Genomic DNA, 26,669 nt, shown 5'->3' with positions numbered 1-26,669 from the left:
GCACCGATTGTCATGTAAACAGACCAAAGTAAATAAAGTCTAAAATGGCTAAAAACCTCACTGGCTGTCTTTAAAAAGCTTTGGCAGTCCTGTTGTCTCATCCTGATCACCACGTGAGACAAAGGTTTGAACAAACAGGAAGATTGAAGTGTTCACATTGCTTCTTAAATTGCTATCTGATGCTACATTTGAAAGAAAAATGCATTTGGAGGATGAATAGAGGAGCGAAATTTGTTGCGAAATTTAAAAAATAAAAAACAATAAATTTCATCAGTGTCTCAGCCAAGGGTACTTTGACATATCACTGTTGATTTGAAGGAAACTGACTCACAGCTGCTTGATATTGATAATCTACATCACACAATTCGAGATTATTCATGTCTCTCTTCTTCTTCAGAACCGTTTCATCCATGAAGGCGCTTTGGAAATCCACAACGGTGGGCAGAACGCTCGCTTCGGCTCGTCTCTGGCTCCCGTCCCCGACCTGAACGGCGACGGCTTCAACGACCTGGTGGTGGGAGCCCCGCTGGAGGACGATCACAAAGGAGCCATTTACGTTTTCTTCAGCCAGCACAACAGGATCCTGCGTAAATACAAGCAGGTAGCAACCCATCCGTTTGTACATCATTAGATTATGAGCCTCCAAGCTGCTGCTGATTCAGATTTATTTCAGTCCGGGAGCACATCATCTCAAATCAGTATAAATTATAACGGCTCTGCGCTGAGATGCGTGAAGAGTTTGGATCAAAATCCTGTGAGGTGAAGTCAAACCAGAGCAGACAAGAGGAAAGTTAGAGGAATTAAAATTAACTAGAATTCACTTTAAAAGTGTGTGCATTTCACATTGTGGAGAGATTAGGTGTCACAACAAGGATTAAAAACATCAAGAAGTTGATGAAGTTGTACAAGAAGTTCATTTTAAACTATAGATTACCTGTCGGTATGTGGTACTTTTCTTAGTTTTTTGGGGAGGGAAATGTTTTTTCCCGAATTGACCCATCAGTGGGCAAGAAATTAGGATTACTTCCCTAATATAAACCGGAAAATGTCCTGCTGAGAAAAGACAACCCCCGGCCTCCCAGATATCTTCTGTTCAGCCCTTACCCTTTGAAAACAGTATTTATTATGTTTATATTTCAGACCTTCACAATCACAATACACTACTGGTCTATTTTGGTCCAGGTGAAGAATTCCCTAAAAGTAGTCTATTATATCTTTGTGGTGTCAAAATATTATATCTACATCATAAATGGAATATTGATGCCTAATAACTGTTGTAAGGGTAGGGAAAATGGTATTTATAAGTTTTTAAAAATCTAATTTCAAGTGAATAACTTCACACAACAATAGAGCTGATTGTCAGGCTTCCTTCATATTTAATATCAATTTCAGCAGGTATGAGTTAAATGTTACCTTTGGCACTATGAGGCTACAAAAACACCAAAATCATCACATTTCAAGGGAAACTAATTAAGTGTAGGATTTTTTGAACTGCTGTCAAACATGAAAATAGTAAATGCTTGACCAAAATAGATTTAAAGAGCAACACAACTCGATATACAACATTGCATTAATGTGGAATACAAAGGGAAAAAAATTACTAAAAACCAGAAACAGAGAAAAGTTTAGTTGAAAACTCCAAACCAGCTAAAAATAAGAGATGAGAAGTGTATGTAGAGTAAACTGTGGTGGTTGCAGCCTTTGTGCTGGCGCTCAGATTTCCTCTGGCTCGGTTCTGCAGAGGATCGCTGCAGCGGACCTGGCGCCGGGCCTGCAGTACTTTGGCCGCAGCGTCCACGGCAGCATGGACATGAACGATGACGGTTTAGTGGACCTGGCAGTCGGCTCCCTCGGCGCTGCTGTTCTCCTCTGGTGAGATTATTTCTCACAGTAAATAAATAACAGCGTTGTATTTGTTGAATTCTGGCAGGCTTAGTTCTTCACATTGAATCCCATTTGTTACTCTGAAGGTTTCCTTCATGTGACTAGCTGATTGTTACGTAAAAAAATAAAAAAAATAATGCTATGTTGGCGTCCTTGTGAAAGAACAATATTTTCATCTGTTACACCTCGCCGTCCCCGCAGGTCACAGAGCGTCGTCAGGATTTACATCACCGTCAGGTTCGAGCCCAGTAAGGTCAACATCTTTGTGAAGGACTGTCAGCGAGGTGGGAAAGACGTGACCTGCATGTCGGCCATCGTGTGCTTCAACATCACCGCCCGGACGGCCATTCCTCCCACGCAGGAAATCGGTAAGCCAGAAAAGATTATCCACCACAGTGGAAGCATCTCGATACATTTTCCGAGCTCCTAATCCTGTCTTCTACCAACATTAACATCCTTTTGAGGTTTAGCGTATCATATTTCGGATTGGAGCTTAGCACAAACCAGCCAGTCAGATCTGGATCTGATAGAGGACATTAAGAAAACATGTGTTCATATTTTAAAGTAGATTACAGTTTTAGTCAAACATGTTTTCAAATAATCATCGGTATGTTGTCAAAAATTCTATTTTTCTATTTCAATTTTTAGTTAGCCACCTAGTTTGAGTCCGATCTGTTTTGTAATGCCATGTTATACCACAAGATGGTGCAGTGAGTCTCTCGACGGATATTTTCCTGTATTCAGTCCAAAAATAGAAGACGAAAAGTTGTGTTTTCAGTGGCTTCGAGCACTGATGTCATGTAAACAGACCCCCAAATTACAAATAGTTTTCAGTCTACACTTGAAAACGTTAAACGTCGCTCTTGTGTAGGCTCCACCCCCTTTCCCCCTCCATCAACCAGTCACTGCTAAGCAGAGCTGGCAGTGCTTGGCAGAGGGCAGATTGATTGACAGCTATTACAGCTGATTGTGACTTCACCTCATAGTGTCTTTGTTTAGATTAGCAATGTAGCTTTAGCTTAATTTAGTCGGTAAACACCATACGTGATTTTCTCTTTACAGGAAGTGACTATCCTTTGTGAAATGCCAGATTTTTCTAATATACCACAACAAATTTAAAAGTGAAAGACAGAGTACAGTTAGCTTGTGATGTGATTAATCGATTAATCGAGTTAAAGCTTGAGAGTTTGCTTGGATGTTAAACTAAACAGAAGGAAGATACAGGATGTAGGCCAGAGAATTGATATATATACTTTCCACAGCCACTCCAATGCTATCAAAGTGTCCTTCTTGGTAACCATGGGACCGTGTCTCCAGCTTTATCTCTGTATTTGTTTAAAGTCAGACGTTTTGGTGTTGAAAGCTTACAGACGACTCCAGCCTGGAGAGATGTGGCATACCTGGGCATGAGTGAAGGGTTTCCCTGCTCACAGTTTGTTTTAAGAGCCATCAGGGCCGGGTTCGGTTTCACAGTGGATCCTGAGGGAGGCAGGCGGGGGAGCGTGTTCCCAGTTAACCTCCCGACCTCCTGACATCTTTATCACATCCATCACATGTGCCAAAAACAGAGCGGAGGAAGAGCAGAGGCAGGGAATTATCTTGTCTTCCCCGGCTGTGTACAGTGGAACACGTTTATTTAATTTTCCCCTCGTTGTCGTGTCTGGATGCTAACGTGTCGCAGATGTGCTGCTGTTTGCGAATGTTTTCTTTTACCCTTAGTCAATTTAATTAGATTCTTCCAAATGTCTATTAGCTGGATTAGAGAGTAGTAGCTTTAAATACACTCTGAGGACTATTTTTGGAGGTTTTTATTTTATTGTCACTAAATCTGCTGATTATAGGTGTTGCTTTGCAGCACAAAGTGGGTAAAGTCTGATCCAGAATTGTTTTTTTTAACAAAACAAGAACAAAGTGTGCCATTTTCTGGTGGGAATGAGGAAGATATACAACACTACGGATCCCTTCAGCTTGTTTTTACCGCAGGGGAAATCAAATTTCACTGGCACCTCTCACACAATGACAGTAAAACTCACATAATTAACTCTAAACTCACACTTAAACTACACCAAGTGGCGCATCTTGGCTGCAATTCTGATTTCCTTCGATTCGGAAAGTCAAAACTCGGCCACAACAGAGCCAGACAAAATCTGCAAGTTTTGTTCTTCTTATTTTTTAGAAAACACAGATGAAGCTGGAGATACAGTCCTATCTGCACCCTCATACTCAAGGGAAGCTTTCATGGCACCAGAGTGGTTGAGACGGGACTGAGCACATCAAATAAATGTCTTTTAAAATCAGAGTAAAACAGAAACGTCTCCTCTGCTGGATAAAGGCTGAAACTCACAGGATTAACTCTCAACTAGGGATGCACTGATACGAGTGCAAGTGTGAGTATTAACCTTGAGCTACTTGTCGATACGGTGTACAGATACGAGTAATTATTAGTTGTTATTCATACATACATACATCCATATGCAACGAAGGCTATGCAGTGAACCGCCTGTACTAATGTGTACAGTAGACTGAGGGACCGAGCTCATTGTGTGCCTCCACACGCTCCAGCTCATTCATAATGAGTGTATCAGTCGTTCTTTAATCATGTTTACCATGTAGCATTACCGGTCGGAGTAAAACCCTCCTGGATTCACTGAGCAGTTAAACTAATGAGCAACATCGGGAGAACTCTGCCGGGACAAATGTCCCCGGTGATGAAGGTACTTGTACAATCTATCTTTCTTCTCCTCTTGATGTTTCTGCAGAACATAATTTACAGTCCATCTTACTTTTATCCTTCTCATCAATATTACGGAATCTCCAGATAATGTCATGTGATACTCGCTTGGTTGTATCGGGAAGCTTTTACGACTACGAGTCCTGCTACCAGATGCTGGTATTGGTATCGGTGCATCCCTAGTCTAAACTCACATCGACCAGTTAAGTGGTGCGTATTTTCAAAATTAAAGCTTGTGCTATAGAAAGGAGTTTCATAGGTGATTGCAAAAGGCTTTGACTTTGACTCAAGGCTTCACACCTGAAACATTTATTATGCTGCCACACTTTATTGTGTCAACATCAGTCATCACATTTGCTTTTAATCAGATATGAAGTTCTAATGAAGTTAGAAATGTTATTGTGGTAATAATATTCAGGAAATAAGTTCTTGCCGAAGCTCGGTTCCAAATCCACATCTTATTTTAGTCTCCACTTACTGTATCATTCTTTTAATTAATGTTCTTTTATTTGAACCAATATCGATCTCTGGTGTCCAAACCAAGATTGTAACGATCCCCAAGCTGGTTAATCAGACTGAGGCGAGATTCAGATCTGTTTATATTATCATTGATCCGCACGCTTTGATCGAAGTCAAATGTGTAGAGTTACATCTGACCGACTTTAAGGCTTTTTTGGGGGATTATGATGAATAGACATCGGCATAGTTTATGATTTTCATGAAAGCCAGAATCCAGGTCAGGAATCTGTCGCTCTGTAATCCTCCGTTTGACCCCGGACACACACAAGACTTCAGCCCAAGCTGATTTTTCCTCGTCCCATTAAAACACATGGCAATAAACGGAGAGCCTCTTAAACAGTGTGGTTTGGAAGTGACTGTGCTGTTGAGTTTAAAAACGGTTTGTATTCTTATATGTGTTGGTCACACATCCATTGTATGTTTTGGTTTGATCCGCTGCTCCAATTATGTCGTTCATCAATTTGTCCGCATGAACCCGAATTAAAACAGAAGAGGGTCAATCCTTCAAGGCAAAGATATGTGCGGTGTTGGCTTTTCAGCAGGTTTGAACAAAATCCAATCTTTTTTGGCAAATAATCCAAAAGTTTAAGTCTTGAAAATCAACAGAGCGCCACAGTGGGAAGTTAAATATTGAAACAGGCAGCAACACGAGCAGGAGGGTACGCCCTGACTTAAACTGCAGCTCAATGTCATTTCAATGTCTTTCTGCTCCAACCCATCTGAATTTGATAGTTATTACTGTCACAATCTGGTTGTTAAGAGTTTTCTTTCAGGTTTTCTGTAGAGTTTCATAAAATTGTAGTGTCATATGGTAATACAGACCTGTCGTCCTCATATGAGGACAGTGTAAAGAGAACTACTTATTGTGGAAAGATAAAATGTGTTTATTTTTACAGTATCTGGGCCCTTCTGATCCCAAACAGACAGGATTTATTATTTATCTGATTCAAATCTGACCGTCCACAAATGAGGACATAATGTTTTGGGGAAAAACTACTTCCAGTTCATGTTTAGTTTTTATACTTATTACAGTAGGTCCGACTCATCCCAAATAGCAAAGAGAAATGAAAAGCTAGAACAAAGCTCAGGTGTCAGGTGGTCAAAGCCATTCAGGGCTGCAGTCGATACCCGGAGACAACACAGAACCACGAACACATACAAACGGGAAAGATGTGACACAACTGGAGCAGATCGAGACTGAATGGAAAAATAAAGTCAGCGTGAAGTTGAGCAAATTCACAAAACAGGAAAACGAGTATTAAACCGATAACTTCACTGATAATTACGATGTCTTTTCTTGATTCTTTGTTGGACCCACCAGGTATCAAGTATAATGTCTCAATCATGGAGAGACGTTTCAATCCTCGAGCCTTGCTGGACAACCCGTACATGGTGCAGCCTCAAAACCTCACCCTTCTTCCCGGAGAGGAGGCCTGCGAACACATCTACTTTCACGTCATGGTGAGGTCCACAAAAAGAGACGCCACTTGCTTGACATTTTTGAAGACTTGGTAGACATTCGAATGACACAAGCACAACTAATGGACTATATTCTCTCTACTCACTCTACCATGTGCATGACAGTCGCTCAAGACTTGTTTGACATTCTCAGGACACTGGCTCAACATTCGTACGACACAATAATACCATATTTGCATCATCATATGAGCTCAACCGTCGCATGACACTCGCTTAAACTTTGCAAGGTATTGTGCACAGTCACTTGACAGTTATGAAAAATAATATAGACCAAACCTTGAGCTTGTAGTAAGTCCAGAAGCTGCTGGAGGAATGAGTTAGATTCACATGTCCACTATGTGTATCAGATTATTTTGCAAAAAAAAAAAAATTCAAGACCATCAATATAAGAAAAGTGCAAATTCTGCAGTGTTTCTATTGGAAACGTTTCACAAATTCAGCTCGCGGTCCATCACAGCTCACGCAGATCAGGGTTTTATTTCAGTTTTACTTTTGAACTTTGCATTATGGGACTTTGACGTCATGACTGATACAGCTACTGCATATCTGACATTTTTAAGAATGAAATATTTAGTTTCAACATGTTAAAACCAATAAAAACACATCATTATTCACTTTACTCACGATGAAATCTAAAGCACATTTTAGCATTTCTGCCTCCATTATGTTAATGACAAACTTTGAAAAGCACCAAATATGTGAGTGCCATAGATAAAGTGCCATGATAGAAGAAATCCACAAATTAAACTTTGAGTTTTTTGATGTTTGGCAGGAGACCACAGACTATGCCAGGCCCATAGTGTTTGCTGCACAAGTGGGGCTGCAAGATCCGAATAACGAACCGGTTCTGGATGACAGTTGGCCGACCGTAGTGAAGACTGAGGTGAGAGACTCATCCTGGCAACGGGCTGATTCTATCTACCCATAAAGTAAGAGGTTTTCTAGTTTGTTTGACTTCCAAAAACCTTCTTCTTGGGGAAGCTGCCCTTCTGGAACGGCTGCGACGAGGACGACCGCTGTATCCCCGACCTGGCCCTGCAGAGTATGAACGACCTGATGACTCGAAGGTAGGTACACAACGCAAACACACAGTGTTCACAAGGCTACAGGGAATAAACTCTTCTTTTTCCTCCCAGTCAGTTCTGTGGGCAAACGGTACAGTCTCGGGGCGTTTTCTGTCGCCAACAAAGTGACGGAGGGGTGGGGGGACCTCTGCGGGTGCTCGAGGCAAACAGGAGGAGGATGGTGGTCGACGTCCGGCTGGAGAACAAAGGAGAGAACGCCTACGACGCCCAACTTAATATCTCCTACACCCCAAATCTGCGCTTCTCCAGCCTTATTGTGAAGGTAGGTTTTAATAACACCTTGTCCAATCCTGGTCCTGGAGAGTCACTTATTAGCTTAGGCCCCGTTTGCAATGATTCAAGTGAAAACACACGTTTTTTGAATTTTATGTCAACGTTGTCCAAACACAGAAAACACTGAAAGCGATGTAGATCACATGCCAGGCCACTAGTGTACTGTTGTTTGTTTTGGTATTGAAACCACACACACACACACACACACACACACACACGCACACACACACACGTGTGCAGAGAACACATTATAAACATTAACAGTGAGAGAACACAGACATTCTCATGGACACACGACCAAGTTGGATTGTTATTACAGTGACTGTCAACTATAGAACTACCAAGTCCCAAGAGAATATGGACTGGGAGTCATGACACTCTGGAGGAAAACACTGTTATTGACCATCTACTGAGCATGTGCAGAAGAACTATTCACCACGGCTCAAAAACTTTGTTTTCCCCCCGTTCCCATGAAGTCAGAGCATTTTCAAAAACGTATATTTTCTGAGAGCACCCTTGTGATGTAAACGGGCGCCCAAAACGTTACCAACGTTTTCTGTTTTAACTTGAATATATTGTCGTGTAAACAGGGCTTTATTGTCAAAGTCTCCCAACATATTTGAAAATTATATATCAAGCCCTGCTGAAAACTAAATGACAACCTGTTCATTACAACGCATGGCGATGGCCGAAGGCAGTATGAACCGTGTTATTACTGTCCCAGAAGAAAGATGATCATAAATCGTACTTTCAGACTGCCCGTTACTGACATATGGTTTTGCTGTATTTGATCCAGGACAACTCTGACATCCAAATCGAGTGTTACGTGGAGGACAAGCTGAGAAATGAGAAGATCTGCAACGTCAGTGCTCCGTTCATGAGGGCCAAAACACAGGTGAGATCAGCACTGTGAGATGGCTGAGTGATTTCACTGCTTCTGCAGGAAAGAGTTTTCCTGAATCAGGACAGGACCTAAGGTGGTTGGGGGTTTGAGTCCACGTCTCAGACTTCTATTAGTTTATGTCTTTGTGCAAGACACTGAACCCCAATCTCCTCCCGGTGGAGGTCGAGCACTTTGTAAGGGAGGGTGTGACCAACACTGTAGAATACTTTGACACTTCTGAAATGATGAAAGTGTGCTATGTAAGTGAAATACCTAAAGAACAAAGATGCTCAATTGATAATCCTAACGTGACTTCAAGCCTTGGTTTTCAAATCTTTACATCTGAATCAAAAAGTAAGTGCATCGTTTTACCAGCAAATCTAATGTTTCCAGAACTGAGTTGTAAATTATTTGAATATGTTTTAATTTCTGTTGGTTGGCTGGATGGTTGATTGGTTGATATTGGTTGGTTGGTTGGTTGGTTGGCTGGATAGTTGATTGGTTCGATGGTTGATTGGCTGGCTGGTTGGTTGGTTGGTTGGTTGGCTGGATAGTTGATTGGTTGGTTGGTTGGTTGGTTGGTTGGTTTGTTGGTTGGCTGGATAGTTGATTGGTTCGATGGTTGATTGGCTGGCTGGTTGGTTGGTTGGTTGGTTGGTTGGTTGGTTGGTTGGTTGGTTGGTTGGTTGGTTGGTTGGTTGGTTGGTTGGCTGGATAGTTGGTTGGTTGGTTGGTTGGTTGGTTGGTTGGTTGGCTGGATAGTTGATTGGTTGGATGGTTGATTGGCTGGCTGGTTGCTTGGTTGGTTGGTTGCTTGGTTGGCTGGATAGTTGGTTGTTTGGTTGGTTGGTTGGTTGGTTGGTTGGTTGGTTGGTTGGTTGGTTGGTTGGTTGATTGGCTGGCTGGTTGGCCAATCCCTCCAGTTACAACGATACAGTCAAATGTCCAAAAAGCATGTCCTTCAATTGCAGCTAGTATAGATAGCCACGCTAACATGATTCCACTAGCAATAAGCTAGCGAGCGTTCAAAGCTGCATCACTAAACTCTTTGCTCAGCCGCGATTGTCATGGTCATGTTTCATTCATTATTTTAACTGAGAAGGTGCAATCATTTATTAGAAAGCCAATTTCACTTAGAATCAACTTAAGTAATGCTTTCCTGCTGTTGCCTCCACCTGACCTATCCCATCATTTGGCTTTTTTTTGGAAACACTCCATCACACATGTGATCCATGTTGTCAACAGTCACACACTCAAAGTGACTCTCCATGCCTCGAGAGGCTTTTTTTTTTTTCTTTTTTAAAGATAAAAGATTAAAAAAAAACTAATCCTTATTTTCGGCATAAAAATCAGTGGAGCAAACCCTCCTTAAACCATGAATAAACCTCCCACAGAAAACATGTGGTTGTTATTGCGTCTGGAGATGACACATCGTAGCAACAGGATAAACAGTCGAGGAAAAACCGGCCCCTGATTCAGCAGGTGTGTCTGAGTGAAAGACATGTTTTCTCCTCTCATCTGCTTCTCATTGGCACTTTAAGGCTGCTGATTCTGAGCCTTTCCTCAGGCTTGTAATGTCAACTATATTTATGGGACTCTGCGCTTTCCAACAAACTTTACTGAAATCCATTACCTCTTATTCTTAAAAGGCTGATGTTTGAATTCACTTCACTGGGAGACGACACTGATTGTACATCACACCATGATATTAAAAGCTATTACGCGTCTTTTTTTTAATACAAAAGCCTCATTTTCATTTGATGTCTGAACTATTGTCTGCACTGACGTCTGTGCTGATAACAGAACTGCTGAGTAACAAAGTATTTCTACTTAAATACTGTAATCTCTCCAGTAGTTTCTACATTTCATCCCTCCATGTGAAGAAAAATATCAGATATGTCGGTCCTTCATCTCTCAAACGGTTTATACTTCTTATTTTAACCTCTATGAGGACAATTCAGCGTTATGGTGAAAGGATAAAAACAGCTGAAAGTGATATTTATCAATGCTGAAGCTGCAGTTAGTGAAAGTCCTTCTGAAATATAGCTTTCACACTGATTTCACACGGCTTTGTATAAAGCCAAACCAACTCTAAACCTAATTTAAAAACTATGGTAAAAGCGAACCCTTTATAAGGCACTCATACAAAATGATCTGAAATTGAAAATATCAGAGGTCGAGTTCCATTTGAGAATGTTTGAAGCATGGATGTCAAACATTAGGCCCATTGAAAATGCAAAGCTTTCATTATGTTTTGTGTTACCGTTTATTCAACAACGGCCTCCAAACATAAAACTTTTTGAAAACCGGCTGGAAAATGATGCATCAGTAAAGTTTAACGTTCTTTCCTGCTTTTGTACATTTCTGAACCTCTGCTTCTACACTGGAGAGGAGGCACTGAATCATGTCTCTTACTTTGAAAAGTATCTGTAGTTCTTAACTTTGACTGCTGACAGTCTGTAGACACGTGAAGGTGGTGGAAGGATTTCATGAAACCGTGTCATTAAGGCAGAATCTCCCGAGCACCACAGACATCCCAGCATGTGTCTGCGACGCTCCCCGACGACTGAACCGAGAGGACTCGGTCAGCCTTTAAAACTCAGTGAGTGATTCATTCAGCCCGTTCGGTGTCCAGAGCCGCAGGGCCGCTCGGCTGGGCTCCAGAGCTTGGCAGAAATGTGGCAAACCGGCTCCAACCACCGATCGACAAACGGTTTTGAGGTGACCAGTCATCACCTTTGTTCGGTCGTGCTCCTGCTGCAGCAGAGTCCCACCCCAAGCTCATATCCTGTGTTTTGGGATCCTGTGGCTTCGTGCACGGAGACAAGAGACGGTTAGTTGCTGCACTTAGTTGTTTCATGGTTTACAAAGAATTTGGCTCACGCTGCAGAAAAAAAGCCCACAAGCCCTCTTACAGGCTCACAGAGAAATTCATTTTCTAAATTATTTGTTGGTAAAATTGCTTCTTGACGTCATATGTTTTGTTTTTTTGGCTTTTTCTGGGACGACCTGATCAGATACTTCATCCAAAACTCCACCAGCTGGTAGACTTTTACCATTTAAGGTCACTTTTAGCAATCAGGACTTTTTTTCAATGGACTGTGTCACACACTGCTCTCGGCTCCAGCACCACAAAGCTGTGATATAATCAGATATAATACGATATAATGATTATTCTGGTGTCTTTACATTTATTCCTTAATCTTATTCCAGCAGAGTTTTTGAGACATCCACGTCTTCAGTGGGAGACTTTTGTTTAAATAGCCAGTTCGATTTTCTAGCTTTTTCCAGGCCTTAATGTTCTGCAAAATAAAGATATTGTGAACCACAAAGGGACTAAAACTAAGTGAAAAGTTCCTATTTCAACACTATTGCCTCTGGTGTTGTTGTGTTGTAATTTTAATTTCAGGAGTAAAAGAGGAAAATCTGAGGAATTTTAAGATTTACGGGATTGAAAATCTTGTTCTTTTCTGTTTTAAAATAAAGCAACTATGAGCAATGAATTGAACATATAGCAAATATGATGCAAATCAATACTTTAATACATGCAAATTGACATTTACTTTTCTTTTTTCTGTCAAAATGCAAAACTCCTCTGGAAATGATTTCAGGGTCCAGGCTTTACAAAGTTCAATGGAGAACTTGTGAATTTGTTTTTAATGTTGCTATAAGAAAGAAAAACTTTTCTTCTGTATTCTCATGTAAATCTTTGCTGAGGCTTTTCATTTGAAGTTTTTTTTCTTTGTTTCTTCCTGTTCAGTGTTTTCAAAGCCGATTTTCTTCTTCTTCCTTCATCCTCTCTGTCTGTCTCTGCTGCGTCCTTTTTCTTCACTCCAATACAAAATCCTGAAATTGGAGTAGATTCCTCACTCTGAATCTTCTCTTTGATATATTTTTCCTTGCCTGAATGCAGACGGCCGCCGTTGATTTACCATTGTGCTGCGCATTGAGGTGGAAAGATGAGGAAGAGGAGCGTCATACAGTGATTTTCCACATTCAGCCACACAAACATCATCTCACCGCGAGGATCTCGTCTCCCAAACCCTCGGCGATATCATGCGAGCGAGCGTCGGCCTCTGCTCTCTGACGATGAAACATCTCAAACTAAAAGATGTACCGACGTTTCTGATCCGTACCAAAGAAGCACAGAGGTCATTTTTACAGTTCCTGCTTTTTGTAAGGAAGTTCCATCTGCACAGACAGGATTTCATTCCGACTGTAAACAGCTCTCCTCTTCCTCATCCTCCGCTTTCTGCTGCCTTTCTCCTCAGACGCCGGTTCTCCCTCTGTTTTTGTTTAGGATTCCTCCCTCGTTTTCCATCTGCTCCTTCTGCTTCCTGACTCTTGTTGTGTGAACTCAGCGTCGTCCTCAGGAAAGGGGAAATTCCCTCTTCCCGTCTCTTTAAGCAGCAGCAAGCCGCCTCAGGTCAGAGCCTGAGCATTACTGCAGAGTTATTCAAGGATTTAGACCAGAGGTCTGCAGCCGTTTTTGTCACTTTCCACCAAATCAAAAATAACTGGAGCCATAAAGCATGTTTCACTTTTATAATTAGGCGAACACAGCTCTTAAAGTTTCATATAGTTTTGATAAGTGAACATGAACTGTGGCTTGTGTTGCATTTATGACGTTTCAATTACAATTTAGGATGGTACACATTCCATTACATAGTGTTTCTTGTGCCTGGTTTCAGAGGTTCAGTTGTTTTACCATTTTAGCTCTTTTTTAAAGAGTTTAAAGAGTTTGTGTTGTCCAGCGTGCCCTGAAGGGTATCCTCTCCCCAGGCCTCGATTAGGCACCGCGTCTCGGCACACCTTCAGAACGGACGTCCATCTTCTTTTCCATAGTTTCTTTGGAAAACCACACAGCCACAGCCACATGGGGGCGCTCATGGGGGTCGAGGGTCTTGCTCAGGTACCCACAGCGTCAGCTGTGGGAATCAAACCTACAAACTCCCAAACCCAAGTCCTCTTCTCTAACCTCTGTGCCGCCACTGCCCCAAACCAGGGGCTGTGGCTGCCATGCAGGTTGAGCTTCGGTCATTTATGTGTTTTTTTTTATTTCTCTTTCTGTGTAGGTATCGTTTCGCCTGGAGTTCGAGTTCAGTCGGATCGTCTTCCTGGACCACCTGAGGATTATCCTGGAGGCCAGCAGGTGATCAGAACATTTCCCATAAGATAGATAATATTCATCCCACGATTTTCTCCAATTATTCAATTGTTTAAATCAGAAGCTTGAAATCCTTGTTTCCTTGGATTCCTGCAGAACTGCCTTTCATACACATTATTTTTTTATGCCTGTGTTATTAAGGATTAATGACACACACTATGTTATCAGTAATAACTTGTGTCATTGGACTCAAATCCATCACAGTTCCGATGTTTCCATCTAAACCTGAAACTTTTCTAAAATGAAAACGCAACAACGTTTTCACTTGTGTGAACGGGGCCAAAGTCTTCACAGAAAATCTGATCATCAGCAGGTTTCAAACCTAACGAAAGAGAAAAAATAGTCCCTTGAAGCTCTCTGGCGTCCCTCAGGGTCGGCTCACAGGCCCACTATACATTCTGAAAAGCTCTGATGTGGAGCTTGTGAAGACATGCAAACCAACAAAATATATGTTCAGTATTTCATCTTTATAACACTGTTCAGTGTCATTACATACTATATAATTTCCACATATTTTAAAACCCTTCAAACTAAAACTGAGTTCAATGAAAGCTAAAAAACTTGAATCAACTTCAGAAATACCACAGTCCTACTGTAACTTTCATTCTTCAAATATTTTCACAGTGACGGCGAAGAAATGAGCACAGCTGATAATTTCAACGATATCTACTACTCTTTGAAATACGAGGCGGATCTTCTGTTCACCAGGTTTGAAAACTCTACTTTGTTGTTTTTTTTCCCCCCTTTTTCTTTAATGAACTTTCGCGGTTTCCACTCATGAGTTGACTTTGGAAGCAGTGAACTTTGAGGCGTAATTAACGGGAACAAAGTGATTCCATCACATCTGGAAAATGTTGAATAGAAATAAACTGCACATACTGGAGGAGAAATTTGGAACTGTAGTTATCCGTGCGTTTGACTTCCAAATTTTGTTTTGTTTTCCGCTTTGACAGAGACTCGAATCCGACGAGGTATGAGATCAAACCGGAGCTGTCGCTGGAGGAGCCCGGAGTCATCGGACCTCCGTTTAACTTCACTTTCCAGGTGAGAGTCAGTTTGACCTCAAACGCAGCCTGTGCTTTACTATAATCCAAATATATTCCTTTATTTCATCCGATTTTCCTGTTTAAAGCAAAAAATGATGGCTTAAATTGGGTCAGATCTTGAATCTAATCGGAGGATCTTTTTCTGCACTATGAAAATATCCAGTGCACAAGAAGTATTTGAAGTCTCCACCTCATGAAAGTTTTTAAGAACGAACAAATAAGAATCTACATAGACTGGAGATGTGTTTCTCACCGTTTCAAATTGTTTTTTTGTTTTGTTTTTTAGATCCAGAACCTGGGATACTTCCCAGTGAAGAATGTGCAGCTGAACATCGACATCCCAGAAATGACCAAAAATGGCAACCAGCTCCTGCAGATATCAGACTTCCATATTGACCAGGTGAGCACTGAGAGCCAAAGGTACCCTCCGTGGATCAACAGCAGCCCGTCTCCAACCTGCCGCCTTCTATAAGTACCTTTCTCCAATTTTGAGTTGTTCTGCACTGCAGCTGATCTGACAAGTAGAAATTCAAATTAGTATACATGTTTGTATGAATGTCTAGTTTCTATGTTGACGTCTCAAACTAAGAAAGAATGAACAAGAAAAAGGTGAAAATCAGAACTGGGGAAAGCGCCTCCGTCAGAGTCCAGCGTCCTGACCTCTTCTCCTCTCCTGTGACCCTCAGAGAGACGGCAGCCACTGTTTACCCCCCCAGCATGTGGCGCAGAGCAGAGCCTCCCCAGAGGACCTCTCACGTTTCTCCCGCCTGGTAACGTCCCAGCCTGTCCTCTGACGCAGAGCGTCCGCTCGCCGCGCCCCGTCTCTGAACCTGCGTTTGCTCCCTGCAGAACCGATCCAACACGCTGACGCTGCCCATCCAGTGCGAGGTCAACGTGGCGTCCTACAGGGAGATCTCCGTCCGGATCGCCGGGGCGCTGAGGATAGACACTTTACACGCAGTGAGTACGAACCAGGACACGGGCGAGAAGGTCCAGACTCAGGGCTCGAACACACGATAAGGATTTCAAGTGAAAACACAACACAACTTTTTGAAAACAGCTCCTGATGTAGAACTTTTCTAAGATGCTCAGGGCGCCATCGCCATGTGGACGACTGCTACTGCTCATAGTTTTTCTGCTCATGCTCAGTAGAACAACAATAACAACAGAGTGTCATGACTCCCAGTTCATATTCTCCTGGGACTTGGTAGTTTTATTTTGACAGTCACCGTAATAACAATCAAACTGGGTCGTCTGTCCACTAGAACGTCTGTGTTCTCCCATTGCTAATGTTTACTGTATATTGTTCTCTGTGGTGCGTGTGCGTGTGTGTGTGTGGTTTTATTACAGAAACAACCAACAGCACCAACTCATGGCCTGACATGCAAACTACAGCGTTTTCAGTGTTCCTGCCATTTCTGTGGAAACGGACATTGTTTTCAAAACTTTGCAGTATAAACACCAAACTTTTCTGAAACGAAAACGCAAAAACAACGTGTTTTCACTTGAAACGTTGTCGTATATATGGGGCCAAAGTTTTCATGTTCCAAAATTAAAAAAGGGGCATAAAAATAATGCTTTGAAAAGGTTTCACCCTGATCCTCAGATTCTTTTTTCTTTTTTTTTTTCTGCTGTTCCACCCTCCCCCTGAGGCTCTCGGGCATTCCTCAGGGTCGACTCACGGGTCCACTATACATTTTGAAAAATAGTATGTGAAGATATGCAGACAGTACTGCATATTGTAGTTACTTATCACACAATTTCCACATATTTTTGAAAACCTTTAACAACAGCGCCCACTTGTGGAACCAACACGCTAATTACATAATTTCCAGCGTTTCTGTCATTTCCGTGAAAAATGTATATCGTTTTAATGATAATGACGTGTAAATGCCAGAACTTTTCTGAAAACGGAAACCTCCAGAAGCCGATGCATTTTCACTTGTTGTGACGTAAACGTGGCCTCAGATGAGTTCTGCTTCGTCTCCAGCTGAAGTTTAAGATCCTGGAGCTGGTGAGCAGCGCGTCGGTGGAGCTGCCCCCCTCCAGCCCCATGTTCCTCCACGAGCAGCGGCCCGTCAGACATGTGAGTCACACAAACGGCCCCGGCGGTTTAGAAGGAGAAGTGACGTTGCATTTCATAAACATGCAGAGTGGAGGTCAGAGAACATGTGGAGCAGAGAGAGGAGGCTGCTGCTGCTGCAGCACATGTGCTGTGTGGAGCTGTGTGGAGCTGTGTGGAGCTCAGGGACCGAAAGGACCAGCGGCACGGCGTGTCGGAGCCGGGACTCAAACCCTGAACTCTGCTGCCCCCTGTCTGTCACACTCACACACGTCGTCGTCTGCCTTCTGCATGGAGGGACTTTGTTCATTTTAACTGTTGTTTAGCTGTTGACCGTCACATAGATAATGCCGTGAAGGTCCATACAAACAACATAATTAGTAGTAATAAGAGTAATTACTCTCTGATATACAAAAAATACAATATAATTACAATATATTATAATAAAGAATGTAATATAGTATTGGATTATAAATAATAATATATAGAATATAAATATACCACAAGCAATAAGAAAAAAATACACATACAAATATTAAGTAATAAGAAAAATGAAGAAAAAAATCTTACTTAAAAATAATATGATATAATAACTAATAATACATAAAATATCCATATAATGGGATGTAGTATCTTAATACATTTTGTATATTAAGATTGGTTAAAAGTATATTAAAAGCAACTTCAAGAAACAGAAACTTTACTTTCTGGCAGCGATTACTAAGAACCCATACAGTACTTATAAAAATACTGTTAGTGTGTACTATTTCTTCAGTATATTTTAAAAGAATTGCTGTTTTATACATATATTTTTCCACTAGTTGTGGAAAATTCTGTAACTTTTCCGATCAACTCTTCACATCTCAACCACAGTTGATTGGATGACACATACCTGACAGTTACTCTGAGAGTTTGAGTATTTTACTTGTAATTAGGTGCGTGTTTGATGTTCATATCGTTTTAGAGTGATACCTTCAGTGACCAGAGGGGATTAAAAGTACCAGAGCTCACTAGATCATAGTAAATAAACATGAGATCTGCCGTCGTCTCTTCTTCAGATAATATTGGAGATCAGAAAGGAAGGAGATTACAGAATCCCCACCTGGATTATCGTGGGCAGCACGCTGGGAGGACTCTTACTGTTAGCCCTGCTCATCCTCGCCCTGTGGAAGGTGAGTGATCGAACCGAGGAGCCGGTGAAGGAGTGAAGCAGTGGAAACACACTTTCCCCCTTTTGAGCTCGCGCCTCATCTCGCTCTACTTTTTGTTTCCTCTCTCAGCTCGGCTTCTTTCGGAGACAAAAGCGAAAAGAGGAAGACGAGCAGGGGCCCAACGGGAAAGTGACGGAGGAGCGGTAACGCAAGCTGAGGGCCCCCAGCAGACGCCTATTCCACGGGGGGACCCGACACTCAGGGACCGACCCACCCAACCCCCCCCCCAAACCCCCCCCCCCCACCGACACAGTGGCACCGCGTCGACATGACCGCTGAAGCTGATTGAGTGCACTGGACCCGTCCCACGCCGCGACCCCCGGACCCCCCCGAGTCAGCACTGTCACACCCCGGAACCCCCCAACCCCCCCAACCCCACCCCACCCCCCCCCCCCCCCCCCGGTGGTGTCCCGTCAAGGACCTCAGAGCACCAGGCCCCGCCTACCTGATGATTTCAAGTGAAAACACCAAACTTCCGTTGTGTTTTGAGGTTCTTTTTACACGACAACGTTGCTCGGAGTCACTGGAAGCACAACTTTTTTGAAAAATGGCCCCCAAGGTGGAATTTTTATATATTTTTTCAAACGTTCCAAATCCGTCTCGGGAGGAAAACACCATTTTTCAAAAACACTCAAGCTCTGTGGAAACAGGGATAGATGCAACTTTTCGAATATGCTACTACTCCTATCTCCATGGATACTGGGAAAAACGCAACTTTTTGAAAATTCTCCAAATCAGTCTCCATGGAAACGGGGGAAATACAACTTTTCTTAAACGTTGCTCCTGCTCACACGCACCACGGCCATAGTGAATAGTAGTTCTGCACATGCTCAGTAGATGGATGATAATAACAACGTTTCCTCCGTCGTGTCATGACTCCCAGTCCAGATTCTCCTGGGATTCGGTAGTTTTATTTTGACAGTCACCGTAATAACAATCCAACTTGGTCGTGTGTCCACTAGAATGTCTGTTAACCCTAATTGTTGATATTTATCGCGTAGTGTTCTCTGCAGCACGTGTGTGTGGTTTCATTACCAAAACAACAAACAGAGCCACCTTGTGGCCAAATGTGCTAACTACATCATTTTCACTTTTTTTTTTGCCATTTCTGTGGAAACAGACATCGTTTTCAAAACGCTGCCGTGTAAACGCGGAACGGTTCTGAAACAGAAATGTTGAAAAAGATGTTTTCTCTTGAAACGTGTTTTACGCGGGGCCTCGGTCAGTCTGTTCCAAGATGTTGAGGCTGTTTGAGTCGAGGATCTCGCAGCGCCAGTCGTGTCGCCGCTCATTCGTCTTTCGCCTCCTCATGTGTATTTATTTAACTCTTATAATAATAAATAAGTAAAAAAAAAAACATACATGGAAAACCTCAGGGGTGAAATCCACCCAAAAGCTACCAAAATATAAAGTTCTTATACTGTATATTGAATTCGATGCTTAAAAGGGTTTTGTTTTTGTTTTTTTGTAATTTATGAAAAACAAGATTGAATAAAAATCACAAAGAAGATTCATATTGTTTAACTTTTAATGATCGAGATAAATATTCTAAATATGCTTCCTCTCCTTTTCCTTTGATTATTTTCACCCTGGATAAACACGCAGGGTGACCTTTAACCAGTCAATGCACTTTTCTTTTTTTTTTCTTTTTTTTTTTTTTTTTTGTACAAAATTAACTTGAATTTTGTAAATAGTCAGTTACCCTTTTGTACTCTCTGGATATCCCGGTGGTTTTCACGGTATTTTCCACGTGTTTTATGGCATTACTTTGTAGTTAAAGCAGCGAAGCCAATTTACAGAGTCAGCAGCTTTGTCGTACTGAACTTGTTTTTTTATGAATTTGAGACGGTCGCATGCCTTTTTAACGTGCACTGCATCAGAGCGGAGGGCGTGCACACATTACTGCCGGGGATCGCCGGAGGTCGGAGGTCGTCTTTTGACGGAACTTTAACTGTACAGGACGATCTATACGCACGAGATGAGTGAATGCACATTGTTCCTGTTACCAAAGAATGTCACTTTGTTCTGTTTTGATGAGGATGAAGAGCTGTAATATACCTACAAATAAAACTATGTACATGTCCGAGTGGATTTTCTTTAGTTTCAGAGCCAACAAAATAAAATAGTGACATAATGACCTTTAAATTTAAACTTTTAAATCTTTCTTCGTCGTGGCGTAGAGTATATGTGAGGAAAATACTGATATATTTCCAAACAATTACTAGAGAAAATGACATTAATCTAAATCCATTTTTAATGAAGAATTCTCGTGCAAAATACAGTGAAATGTCCAAAAACCTTTTAAAATACTGATTTGATTTTGGACATGCTCAGTATCAGGTCCACAGTGCACAGCAGATAACCAAATATAGTTTACCACACAAACAGTGACTAACTACAGAAGAACAATATTCTCAGAAAGCGTGTCTGAAAAGGAGTGGAAAGAAGTATAACTCATTAACTCCCACCCCTTCTCCATAAATAATATACTTTTCTTCAGCTAATTAAATATTCACAATATTCACTTATTTGATATTCAATTAATTGAAACATGCTAGAACTATTATAAAAACAAAGTATCTCATGAACAAGTATCAATAACTTACATTTGAATAATTAATGATATGTAATATAGAATATTTTGACCATATCCAATTATACACATATACACTTTACATGCATAGAAATACTCAACATGTAGGCATCCAAACTCTCCATCTTTATTTAAAAATCGTCTTTATATATTTTATTGAATTGTATTATGTTTAGTATCTCTTGAGGTCCACGAACTGTTCCAGAGTTTCACTCCACATACAGAAATAAAAGAAACCAACCTTCTCCTCGTTGTGCCGCTCCGATAGAAATATTGGCCCCTTAGATTCTAGACTCCTTCTATAGCTGTTGCATTCTGGGTGTTTTTACAAACGGCGCGGCTTTTAATATGGTAGGTAGGGTTAGGTGGATGTTTATGTAAGAGAGCACATACATGTTTTTTTTAATTGAGGTATTCAGATAAGTATTTATGCAGGTAGGTAGGTATTTTTGTCATGTTTGTAGGAAGGTAGGTTAGTTTCGTGACGCATCTCTGCAGATGAACTGATCCTGACGGCTGCAAATGTTCGAATAAAGAATATTACCGAACAAGAAGGTGAAAAATGCAGTGATACTGACAGAAGAAGGACAAACAGCAACACGGGAATCTACGTACCTTGTCAAGTACATTACCATTTAAATTGGCTTTGGGAAACTTTCAAACGAAAGACTTCCTGTGGTGTTTAATCACAACAACGACACGACAATGAACTGGAGACTGAATCAGCCCGACGAGGCTCGAGCGCCGTCAAAGCTTTAGACGCTCGAATATGAAAAGACAAGATTGATGGAAATTGCTGAATCAAACACAAGTAACTATTAAGTGGAAGTCAACAACGACAAATGGAGGTTCTGGTCTCGTTTGCCTGCTTTGTGACCTGAACTGAGGCAAAAAAAGAAATCAGTGGAAATAATGAAGTTGGAATTGCTGGAGCGTCTTGTGAGGTTTGTTGGGAACTGACAGGACGATGACTGAGTCGAAAACAGCAGAGAAAAGGGCCTTGAGTTCACAGCAACTTTTTTTTTTTTTTTATGATTCACCTTGGATATAAAACGACCAGCCATAACATTATGACCACTGCATGATTATTGAAACCATTACAAACATTAAAACCCCTCGAGGCCTGGACTCCATTCAGACTAGAGGATGTTAGCAGAAGATCTCTCAAGTCCTGGGAGTGATGAGAGGAGACCTGGACGAGAACACTTGTGTCTGTCTCTGTGTGTCTCACCTCGTGTTTCCAATTAACCAATGGCTTCTCCCTCTGTGTGCGCCCATCGCTGTGTTCCACCTGTGTCCACCCCTTCCTTGTGTATTTAAACCTCCTCTCCCTCAGTTGTCCTTGTCGGATCATCTCATCAACATGTCGCGCCGCTCATCGTATTGTCGCGCCGCTCATCGTGTCGCGCTCCTGCGTTTTCCTCGTGTTCCCTGGACTTTGTTTTAATGAACCTGGTTTTGACGGAACTTCCTGAGTCTGAGTTTGGGTCCACCCTGCGTAACCCCGACAACCTGCAGCATCAAATGTTACAATTCATTCCAATTTATTTTGATTTATACATTACCAAAACAACAGTCATCTCAAAGCACTTTAGAGACAAAAAACAAAACTATTACACATGAGCAAGTATAAAAGAAAAGTATATTTACACAAGAGCAAACCTGCAAAACCAACTCTCTCTCTCTCTCTGACCATCGTTTTATTTATTTGCTTCGGTTCAGCGTGTCGGGACCTTCGTGGCAGTTTTCCTTTGTCTTCAAACCTCGTCTGTTTTGGCCTTCGGCTGTGAAACTCCCGTCTGAATGCACAATCCCGTGACGAACAAGCTTGACATCTTTTACTTTCTCCTGTTTGTTATTAATATATACAGTCATTAGAAATGTTGTCCAACATATTGCCTGTCTGAAACAATTTAAACTGTTTCATTATGCAGTATGTCAGTGATGTGTTTAATCCTCTACATCCCTCAGACATGACAGCTGTGGTCACAATTTAAATTTTTGTTTCCATAAATTAAATAAAAATTGTTATGCTCGGAAATTGCTATTTTTTGGGGACAAATTAATATTTCATGACTATAAATTACTATTTCACTTCCACAAATGACTATTTTTTGGGAACAAATGACTATTTCCTGGTCTCAAATTACCATTTCATGGGAACAAATGACATTTTATGGCCACAAATTACTATTTCCTGGCCACCAATTAGTATTTAGTGGCCTCAAAATTTTATTTTTTTGGCAGCCATTACCATTTCATGGCCACAAATTACTACTTCATAGCCATAAAAGACTATTTCCTCTCCACAAAATAGTATTTGTAGCCTCAATTCACTGTTTCGTGGCCACAAATGACCATGTCACAGGAACAAAATACTATTTTGTGATTACAAATTACTATGTCATGGCCAGAATGTTTTAATTTGTGGCCTCAGTATCGAGTTTAATTTCAGATATCATGTCTTGGTCAGGGTAACCCTAACCCTAACCCTATAGATTTTACTTGGAACTCCATGAAGAAACCAGTGGGGGGCAGTAATGAGCACACATGGTTTCCCTCATTTACAGTGTCAACCCAATTTCTGCTTTCATGTGTTTCTGTGAGATAAAATCCAGAGATAAAATCAGAGATTCAAACCAATAAAAAAGTAACGATACTCAGAAAAACGCCTCAATATGATCATTAATAATTTCTCACTTCATCTTTGTAAAACTTTAAAAGTATGAATCAGATGACGTGTTTTACTTTGGTTAATTATACTCTTTGAAAAATGCATCTTACTCAATTTCAACATTTTGCAATTCGTTACTTCCCCCTTTTACAGATTACACAGTAGTCAATCAGATTAGATGCACACAACTTGCACTAGGGTATAATCTAGATGACATTTTTGACAAATAAATAATAACAAATACTCTTTCGTTACAGAAGTGTGAATATTTCTCCTCCTCTGCTCTCTACGACCTTATAGAAGAAGGAAAACACTTGATGACAGCACAATACAGATCACCCTCGATGTGTTTTTATTAATGTGAACGAGCCTCCAGAACTGGCGTGATGCACGTTAGGAATGACGTCACATAAACTCTGTAAAAGGCAGAACTGTAAAGGAAAGAAATAGATGAGAATCGGTCGTTTAAAGTAAATTTGGGACAAAAAGAACTACAAAATCTCAACTGGAAATAACAATTTATTCAGCGACAGATTTACAGGACCGACATGATGGTAAATTGTTGCATTTATCTTCATGGAAACCGGTTGTTTTTTTTTCCTTCTTCACAGCACGGAACGCAGACCAGAATGAGTTCAGATAAAGAATAAAGACATTCAAAGCCTGTCGGTTTAATCCACCAGTTGAACGGGTGTGTTTTCTTCTGTATGTATGAAACACAGGCCACATGAGTCACATTTCTCCATGAGAACACTCGTTTTTACATGAACCCGCTGTGCGCAGCCTTCAAGCGTCCGCAGCGCGCGAAGCTTTACGCACGAGAAACGGCATCCACGGGTGAACCGCCGAGGTCAGCGTGCATACGGGATGTGTTTGTCCACTGATAAGCCTTTCCGGTCGATGATGGACAGCGTGTGCTCTGCATCCCCCACCAGCTGGAGCTGCACCACCCCCCGGCTCTCGCCCTGCGTCACGGAGCGCGTGGCGAAGCCTTTGCTGTGCGCCGGAGCGGACTCTCTCCAGAACAAGCCGCTCAGCATCTTCCTGATCTCCGGCCTCATCAGGCAGTAAAGCACCGGGTTCAAGCAGCTGTTCGCGTGCGCCAAGCACACGGTGACGGGGAACACGTAGGTGTGCACCATGTAATACGACGTGTCCCAGTTGGCAGCGTTGAATTTGACCAAGACGCCCCAGAAGGTGATGGCGTGATTTGGCATCCAGCAGAAGAAGAAAGACAAAACCACTATGGCTACAGACTTGGTGACTCTTGATCTCCGTTTGGGGTTAGTGCCGCCCATGCTTCTCCTCCTCACGAAGCGCAGCAGCATCAGATAGTTGACGGACACGATGAGCATCGGGATGATGAAGGCGATGAGGATCTTCTGGATGTGATAAAGCGCCAGCCAGTCGTATCCCTCTGGAAACCTGAGGAGGCAGAGCTTCTCCCCGGCCACCACGGTCACGGTGGAGAAGATCATGGTGGGAGCCGTGGCCCCCGTGGCCGCCACCCACAGCACCGCGCACACCCACTTTACGCGCCGCGACCTCCGGTGCGCCTTCTTCCTCAGCGATGTGGCCACGGACAGGTAGCGCGTCACGCTCATGGCGGTGAGGAAGAAGACGCTGGCGTACATGTTCATGACCGTGACCGAGAGGATGATCTTACACATGGCATCTCCAAACGGCCAGCTGAAGTCCAGCGCGGTGTCCACGGCCCAGAAGGGCAGCGTGAGCACGAACTGGAAGTCCGTCACCGCCAAGTTGATGATGAAGACGTTGATGGTGGACCTCTTTCGACCCTGCCGCTGCCTCATGAGGAAAAACACGAGCAGGTTCCCCACCAGACCCACCGCGCACACCACGGAGTACACCACGGAGATGAGGATCCGGAGGATCGGCGTCCCGTCCGCGCTCACGTCCACATCCTCAAAGCTGAACGTGTCACCGGCGGAAGAAGTTCCATTCAGAGCTCCGCTGAGGTTAAACAGCTCCTCCATCTTCACCTGCTCCGTCCGCGCTACTGCGCGTCACAGCCGCGCGCCCTTGCTCACCCGCGTCTCCATCCTCATCCTCCTCCTCACACCTCTGTGACTGACTGACAGCTGACCCGCAGGGGACTTTTATACGCGCGTGTCGCCCCGCTGCACAGCCGCGATTGGTCGGGAGAGACGCGCCAGGAGAGCGCACGGTTTCCAACCTCAGAGAGAAGAAACACATCCTGAATCCAGCAGATAACATGAGAAGAATGAAGCTGCCTGTTTCGTTTCGTGTGTTTATGTTTATCATCCTGACTCTGCAGGCTCGATAGAGGTGTGACAGTGTGCACAAGTCCTGCGTTAAACCCACCAAATAGAGCAATTTATAGAAATACGATCAAGTACTACCAAACAATGAATATAGAATTACGTCTTCGTATAGACTGGATGTCTGTATGAAGGGAGATTCTTATTTTACACGCGGGCGTGTCTGATTTGACAAATAAATTGATGTCATTTCCATATTGGCACACAACATAACCTAGAACAGCGAGGCACCTGTGCAATTATGTCTGAACAAACAAACTGGAATTCATTCACAACACTGTCTCAAGGTGCAATTTGCCGGCTGGATGCACATTTTCTCACGACAATTTTTGTATTCACGTTTTTATATTATTCTATTTTAACATCCTCTCGAAGAACAAAAAGAAGAAATGGAAACATTTTGTTGTTAAAATCAGAGATAAACCCTTCAAAAGAGACCCGGACGTTCTAATAATGACCTGAAGTTTTGGAATCTGGACTGGGACTCCATCTGGAGTATTTTACACCTGAACAGATTTCCTTAAAACATATCCGACTTTTTACATCTTTTCAATAAGCACAATCAATGTCTTGACTAACAAACAGGAGTTCATATTAAAGGTGCAAAAAGCTGGAGTTACATTTATCCCACTGATTTTCACATTGAGTTATTATAACAGGCTAAAGAGTTAAATTTTAATAAAAGAAAATAGTAAGAAATGAAAACATTTCTGCTCTTAAAATCTGAGAGAAACTCTTGGAAACAAGACCTGACTTGAA

General features: G+C 42.1%; 2 protein-coding genes across 2 annotated transcripts in view; one reads left to right on the top strand and one right to left on the bottom strand.

The window, feature by feature from the left end:
• Window positions 1-18,580, top strand: part of itga11a (integrin, alpha 11a) — a 74,892-nt gene extending 56,312 nt beyond the window's left edge. Inside the window, exons 14-30 of the mRNA XM_080488709.1 lie at window positions 398-601; window positions 1,742-1,872; window positions 2,086-2,252; window positions 6,456-6,595; window positions 7,386-7,496; window positions 7,595-7,680; window positions 7,750-7,960; window positions 8,768-8,866; window positions 13,930-14,006; window positions 14,646-14,729; window positions 14,975-15,065; window positions 15,354-15,467; window positions 15,754-15,837; window positions 15,917-16,027; window positions 17,058-17,153; window positions 18,188-18,301; window positions 18,410-18,580. Of these exons, the coding sequence (XP_080344835.1) occupies window positions 398-601; window positions 1,742-1,872; window positions 2,086-2,252; window positions 6,456-6,595; window positions 7,386-7,496; window positions 7,595-7,680; window positions 7,750-7,960; window positions 8,768-8,866; window positions 13,930-14,006; window positions 14,646-14,729; window positions 14,975-15,065; window positions 15,354-15,467; window positions 15,754-15,837; window positions 15,917-16,027; window positions 17,058-17,153; window positions 18,188-18,301; window positions 18,410-18,487 (1,998 nt within the window). The 3' untranslated portion in view covers window positions 18,488-18,580. The remainder of the gene's footprint in view (window positions 1-397; window positions 602-1,741; window positions 1,873-2,085; window positions 2,253-6,455; window positions 6,596-7,385; window positions 7,497-7,594; window positions 7,681-7,749; window positions 7,961-8,767; window positions 8,867-13,929; window positions 14,007-14,645; window positions 14,730-14,974; window positions 15,066-15,353; window positions 15,468-15,753; window positions 15,838-15,916; window positions 16,028-17,057; window positions 17,154-18,187; window positions 18,302-18,409) is intronic.
• A 5,535-nt stretch (window positions 18,581-24,115) lies between these two features.
• On the bottom strand, window positions 24,116-25,694 carry rxfp3.3a2 (relaxin family peptide receptor 3.3a2). Its single transcript, XM_080458287.1, has one exon. It carries the CDS (start codon window positions 25,602-25,604, stop codon window positions 24,459-24,461), a length of 1,146 nt encoding a protein of 381 aa, XP_080314413.1. The 5' UTR covers window positions 25,605-25,694; the 3' UTR covers window positions 24,116-24,458.
• Between the last annotated feature and the right edge of the window lie 975 nt (window positions 25,695-26,669).

Source organism: Lipophrys pholis (genome assembly GCF_963383615.2).
Source record: "Lipophrys pholis genome assembly, chromosome: 2".
Lineage (NCBI taxonomy): Eukaryota > Metazoa > Chordata > Actinopteri > Blenniiformes > Blenniidae > Lipophrys > Lipophrys pholis.
This window is presented reverse-complemented; position numbering and strand designations above follow the sequence as displayed.